General features: G+C 35.2%; 1 protein-coding gene across 3 annotated transcripts; it reads left to right on the top strand.

The window, feature by feature from the left end:
- The first annotated feature begins 2,724 nt into the window (after positions 1-2,724).
- LOC129312205 (uncharacterized) lies at positions 2,725-5,815 on the top strand. 3 transcript variants are annotated; one of them, XM_054954837.1, is made up of 4 exons: positions 2,725-3,006; positions 3,113-3,536; positions 3,628-3,776; positions 5,433-5,815. In XM_054954837.1, exons 2-4 carry the CDS (start codon positions 3,287-3,289, stop codon positions 5,574-5,576), a joined length of 543 nt encoding a protein of 180 aa, XP_054810812.1. In that variant the 5' UTR covers positions 2,725-3,006; positions 3,113-3,286; the 3' UTR covers positions 5,577-5,815. The 3 variants fall into 3 exon arrangements, with proteins under 3 accessions (XP_054810812.1, XP_054810811.1, XP_054810810.1); XM_054954836.1 differs by having other exon boundaries at positions 2,725-3,030; XM_054954835.1 differs by having other exon boundaries at positions 2,725-3,536.
- The last annotated feature ends 947 nt before the right edge of the window (positions 5,816-6,762 follow it).

The following is a 6,762-nucleotide window of genomic DNA, read 5'->3' as shown; positions in this document are numbered from 1 at the left end:
TTGCATGTTGCTTGGCATTATAAATTTTGATATTATATACGTTCATTATATTGATTTAAAGAGATGAATGACAACAAATGTGATATATTCATACCAAACTTACAAGGTAGAAATGGCTCGTATCTCCTCTTTTTTATCCCTTCAATTTTTTCATAAGATGAACTTAAATACTTGTCTATAAAGGGAATAAAGACGGGTAAAGGTTCGAGGTTAAAATTGGTTTTTCGCCCCCTCATTCCTATTGGGCTTATGTTGTATCCAATTATCCAAAGCCTATATATAGTATCCCATTACCAGCTCTAGTCCCATTCATCCATATGAGAGCCCTAGCATAGATCACATTCCTTTGGGCCTATACATGGAAAAAAAGGTCATTTGGTCCTTAGTCTTACAATTAAAAAAATGGCAAAGCCCAATGATGGTATTGGATGACAACACACATTTGATGGCCTCGGAACTAAGTAGTGCTGGGGCCTACAAAGTTGAGCTCCAGTTTTCCAATTTTATTAAAATCCTTTTTGTTTCTCCTGTCAAATTCGGGTGCATATAGCATTAATTAGTTTTGATCACTGATCAGTCTATAAAAAAAAAAGTTTTGATCATTGTACCAAAAAAAGAAGTTTTGATCAAATGAAAAGAATAAAAGTTAAAGGTTAAATGAGTGCGGAAAAAGGTTATTTTGCCTTTAAAAACTTGAAAAAATTAATATCTTCGGTCTTTATCTTGTTTTTCACCAAAAATAATTAATAAAATTTAAAGTAATAGATACATGTTTAAGACTTTAACCATTGTCAACAGCACATGTTGTAAGATCACTTTTTTTAATATTAATATAAACTAAAGTGAATTATTCAAATTTTTAAAATTTTGCAAAAATTATAGAATTTTTATTTTCAAAAATAGCATATTTTAAAAAAATAAAAATTATTTGATTAAAATTTTAACGATATCTCCTTTATTTTCAAAGCAAATGATATTTTTCTTACAAAAATTTGAGTATATTTTGAAAAATGCCCGTAGATTTGTGAAATTTCAGTAGAATTAGCACAATGACAGGGACTATAAATCTATAACTACTAATTAGGCATCGACCACAAATTTGCTAGTGGAGTTATTGTGCTAAACAAAAAACGGATAGTTAAGGGAAGTGAATTTTAACTAACACAATTTATACCATGTTTGACCAGCAAGCTAGTAGTCTAATACCACGTTATCGTGGGCTGCCTGCTGGCCCTGCCTTTTCATTTTTTAATTAATAATTTAGTAATTGATTTGGTATTATTATTATTTTTCGAAGGCAATACAAAAACAGCATCTGACGAAAAGGCCTAAGCAAAATTCTAATAATAAAACGACGTCTCCACAACGCTCAGTTGCGCCCTCCGGCGAGTCACAACTTAAAAAAAAAAAAGGATAAAGGAAAAGGGAAGAAATTAAAGCAAAGGAAGAAACTAAATAAGTAAATAACATAATATGAAACACATTAGATACTTATCAGCATGCAGAACACGTTAAGTTGATGCCTCATTTTGTCTTATTACCTTGAGAATGGTTTTCCCCGAAGGACAGCAATATAATAAAGTCACGACAATGATATAAAATCAAGAAACATAAGATTGGCCATGAATGGCACACTAATTTAAAAAATAAACCTTTCAGAATCATGAATAATAATGGATACATCTTGTATATTACATTTCTTTCTCCGTCCCTACCTAACCCCTCTCACAAGAAACATATGTATCACTCACTCACCTATAAGTATAGTTAAATTTGATCACTGTATTTAGTAAAGTATATGTGACATCTAAATTATTAAAATTATTAATTTTAAGTGGAATATAAATTCATTCATTAATTAATTTTAAGTGAAATATAAATTTAAAATCATTAATTAAAATTTTAGCTGTTTAAATATTACATACACTTAGTACTTGTATTAAGTACAATGATTAAATTTAAATCTCCTATCATACAACAAAAAGCCTATCTAAACTCACACACCCACCAACCACACCTAATTGTTTTTAATCCCCTCCTTTTTTGGGCTACACGAGGATTGAATCCAAAATACTTTGTATCAATGGTAAGGTTCATGTCACTGAACCTAACCAAATAGTTCTGGGCATCTTTTATATTTACATTCAAGAATGTTGATGATCTTTTATGTTATGTGTATATATAAATTTAACCAACAAATGTTTGATTTAACCGGTAAAGAAAGTTGTATTAGCTTAAGTGTTTAATTAGAGATCTTGATTTCAAGTTTTAGAAATGTTTTGGTGATAGAGCTTTCATTGAAAAGAATTTTAATCTGATGACTTGATTTGAATTAGTGGGAGATTCGGCTTTGGACACCCTGGTTTACTGCCAAATAAAAGATATGTAGATTGGAAAGCGTTGGTAAAAAAGAACGTCGAAGGATTTTAAGATGAGACGACACTGATCTCTAAATATTCCAAAACCAGGTATCGATGTGATGATTTCCCGCACTAGCCATGAGGTGGTGGTCGTAGCTCTGGTGGATAAGTGCCAGACTGGGAAGCCGCAGAGTATTAGACTTCCATTACGTTTATTACGTTTCTTACAGAAGCATGACACCAAAAGAATTGAGACAAGAGAAGGCTAAATTGGTTTAAACATTTTACCAACTAAGAGAGAGAAGAGGCCCCACAGGCCACGTCGACGTTTCTTTTTCTATATAGAGTGCAAACACAGCGATATGCAGATCCAAATCCAAGAGCCCTCACAAGAAGTCACAACTCTTCAAAACGACTGTCCCTTTTGTACCCATCCTCTTCAACACGACCCTCACTTCCCTCCTCCATCATATAATATCATTCCCTCAGACTTCAATCCCTTCACGTCCACAATCTTCTCAAGCTTAGCTCCGATTTTCAAACTCAACGGAACCGACCATTACTTGTTAGAAGGTTCATATCAATAATTTCTCGGTTAGCGGCAACACCCTTGGTCACATCCAGCAGGCCTCCCTTGATTCTTGGCGTGCGTCAGTGAACGTGGAAGAGCGTCAGATTCATTTAAAGCTCACGCTCTCTCTCTCCCCCTCGTAAGCTGATCTCTCTCTGTCTCACTCTCTCTATTTTTTCAGGCGTCGCTGTTCTTCCATAAGGGACAGTTTCCACTTAACTGCTTAGAATAGTGCATGCCTCTCAAGCGTCTTCCCTGCTAGAACGTAACGGAACGCTTGAACTGAAGCGTATTCATCGCTATAGATATTCTACTGATCAGCATAGGTGTGCTGCGATCCACTTGAGTTCCGATAATGGGGAATTGTCAGGCAGCGGAAGCGGCGACGGTTGTGATTCAGCATCCGGGAAATAAGATCGAGAGGATTTATTGGTCGGTGAGCGCTCACCACGTGATGGACTCCAATCCTGGTCACTACGTTGCTCTCGTTGTTACCTCGCCCACTCTTAAGTCCGAGAATGGCGCGCCATTGAAGCAGCTCAAACTTCTCCGACCCGACGATACTTTGCTTATGGGCCAGGTTTATCGCTTGATCAGTTTTGAAGGTGCCTAATGTTGCTACTACTGTATTGTTCTGGTGTAGCTTTTCTTTGTCTCTGTGTTCCCCCTTTAACTCAAAAGTTTCTGGATCCGCAGATGTATTGAAGGACTTGTCTGCAAAGAAATGCGTTAAACTCGGGAAATTGCTGAAGGACAGAGGCGGTCTTGGCGCACACATCAAGCACAGAGACTCCAGAGCTCCAAATCCAAGTCCGAGTTCGAGAACTGATTTCGCTCCCATGAAGGTAAATTTTACTTGGTGCTCTGTTTGAATTTTCAAATTGAATAATGCTAACCTAAATCACATAAATACTCGAACATATATTTCATTCCAATGATGTAGTATTAATAATTGAGGTTAAGCATTTTGCCTAGAACTGATCGATTCTTTTTTTGGGCCTAAGAATTGTTTAGTTAGTGATTTGAGTACTGACAGAGTGTGGTAGGGGGAAGGAATCACGTTGCACAATGAAAAGCATCTTTACTTGGACTTTCACCTTGGGTCTTTTTTCAGAGCGTAAATTTATAGAAAATATTATCTTCTGTGCAAAGAACGGAGAACCTGATATTTTTGTTTAAATACGAATCTATTGGCTGATCATTTTTTTTTTTTGGATGAATATTGGCTGATCTTTTTATTTCCTTCAACCTTGTGTTTAGTCAAATTTGAAAGAATAAGTAATCACATCACGAATGTGGAAGAGATTTTTGTTGCGTCCTTCCTATTCACATTGATTCGGATACATCAGGATCATGCTTATACATATTCTTTTACTTTTAAGGACAAGAATCATTGCGAGTGCATGCAATGATTGTTTTGATTTGTGCAGAGCTGTTTGATATCTAGCATGGCTATCTAAAATGGATTTAATGTTATCCTTCAGATTTCATGACGACAAGCTATTAAACTAGACCATGAATTTTATTTTTTTATTGTGTGATATTAAAACTTTGCTGTCGTGATAATAAAAGAAAAATAGTAGATTTTCGTTGCAAGCTTTCCTAGGTACATGATTTGCGCTCTAATTACCTCACTGTCATGACAACGTTTTGACTTCTAGGATAATACTCTTTCATGTCCTAAGTACAAGGTGTTTTTAACATTTTTACATATATTAAGAAAATATCGTTCCATTTTTAAAAGCAAAAAAAAAAAAAAACCATTCAAAGATCTCAATTTTCTCTTAACAGCAGTTACATTCACTTATTTTTACTATTTTCTAGAAGATTCATTAATAGGACTAGGAATAAAAATGTTCAACCATTAGAAAATATTACAATAGGAAGGCAGGGGAGGGAGTAAGCTAGAATCGTACGCCAAACAGACGGTGCATGCTCCAATATCCAAAGGATAATGCTATAATCGTTTTTATTTGGTTACTTTATCACTTTCTAAGTTTCTTCACACTTTCCACTTCATGAGCACTACCTAATTTGTAAAGGGACATCAGGACCACCTTCGAGCTAATCACATATGATAGCGAGGCTGCTTCTTGTCAAAGATATCAATTCAAGTTGGAATTCTCTTGGAAGTTATGTTTCATTTACAGTTAGTTTCAAATTTTCTGTCATCTGATTATGTCATTACTCGCTACATAACGCATTAATCTATTGATATGAATGGTGTAAATCACATTATTTCATTAATCTTTTTACCACCAAAGAAAAACAGATGAACATGCCAATCACATGAAAGATAAAACCTTGAAAGTAAATAAAAGAAGACAAGATAGAGCATAACCATGTCACTTAAAGTTGTGCCACTGCTCTGCAAGCTATTCATATTCATATGGATGGTGTATCAAAATGAGATGTCGTTTTCTTGTTTGCATTCAGCCTCTCTATGCTCTCTATCTATCCAATTGCATAGCCATGAGTGGCCTTCATTTTATGTGTGTCAGGTGGAACAGGAGATTCACCGAATGGGAAGCAATGGCAGTAACCGCAGCAGCAGCGACAGTCACAAAGCTGTGGGAAGACAATTTGGTGGTGGTGGGGGGCAATGGAGGCCAGCCTTACAGAGCATTGCAGAAGTTGGAACTTGAACGCACTATTCAGCCCATGACACCCCCTCACTCTCAACCAACAAAAAACAAGCCGCAAACAAACCACCTTTCCACTCTTTCCAAAACTATCATATACAATATTTGTCCTTTAATTCTTAGAATTTTCCTGGTATAATACGGCTTGTGATGTAGCTCTATCTGTTTGGAATGAATATGACACGTTTACTTACTTAACCCATTTAGTGTAATACCAGTATTGCCCGCAGTTAACTGTGAAATTTTATCCTTGTTCCGTTTTTGTTGGATTGAAAGTGTGGAACCTGGAGGGTAAGGATTTTTAGGTGGTCCTGCCCCTTTTGATAATTTGGTTCGTTTTCGTGTACAAATAGAGACGCCTATAAAAATGTTTTGCTTCAAAAGTTTGGCAGTGGAATTTATTCCCACATGACCATGAGCTGGAGCAGAATGCCTGTCTTGTGATCTGACGCGGCTTTGCTTATACCCCCTAGAGTTTTTTTAAATTTGTGATTGCGATCCACCATAAATGAAAGAGACAATACGCGTGTGTTGAAAATCAAGAATTAAAAACAAATAAATAAAAGATGATTTTGAAGAGAAAATTTTATACCTTCATATTTGAAAATGATTATTGATAGATAATCAACCCAGTAGACTTGAAAAAGAGAACCAGATGCTTGGTTTAATCGGAAAGGGATATCAAGTTTAAGTTCTGGAAAAATAGTAGGCATCCAAAAAGGTCATGTTTTAGTTCTATTTAGATTAGTTTAAACTTCCATTAAATCTTCTTACCTTGATGCAATGTAAGCTAAGATACCAAATTCTCCACCCTTAAAAAAAAAAAAAACATTGAATCAACCTTTCAATAGATTACTTGAAATAAGTGCATTATCAAATTCTCTAAGAATAAAATATTGAGATCATTTGAACCAAGATACTTTAGAATTCATAAATTTTCTCCTGTTGGCAATGGCAATGGTAGGATAAAGTGGTTTTAAGGGACTCGTGCTCATGGTTCATTCTTATGTGCTTTCGGTTTAAGAAAATCCATGTACTTTCCTCGAAGAATTGAATGTTTGTGGATTTATCTGAAGTTAAAATCTCTTTGAAGTGATAAAATGGAGGAATCAAAGCTTCACCATGATATATGTTATTTAAGAAGGAAAAAGAAGAAGAGTATTTCATGGACCGATGATCACTTTCATAA

Source organism: Prosopis cineraria, unplaced genomic scaffold (assembly GCF_029017545.1).
Source record: "Prosopis cineraria cultivar Desert tree isolate PC_DT_omini unplaced genomic scaffold, ASM2901754v1 PC5, whole genome shotgun sequence".
Classification (NCBI taxonomy): domain Eukaryota; kingdom Viridiplantae; phylum Streptophyta; class Magnoliopsida; order Fabales; family Fabaceae; genus Prosopis; species Prosopis cineraria.
Note: the sequence above shows the minus strand (reverse complement) of the source record. Positions and strands in the feature narration are given on the sequence as shown.

Coding starts and splice junctions, on each gene's coding strand:
- LOC129312205 (XM_054954837.1), top strand. CDS start 3,287: ATGGGGAATTGTCAGGCAGCGGAAGCGGCGACGGTTGTGATTCAGCAT. Junction 3,537..3,627: donor TCGCTTGATCAGTTTTGAAG/GTGCCTAATGTT, acceptor CTGGATCCGCAG/ATGTATTGAAGGACTTGTCT. Junction 3,777..5,432: donor CTGATTTCGCTCCCATGAAG/GTAAATTTTACT, acceptor TATGTGTGTCAG/GTGGAACAGGAGATTCACCG.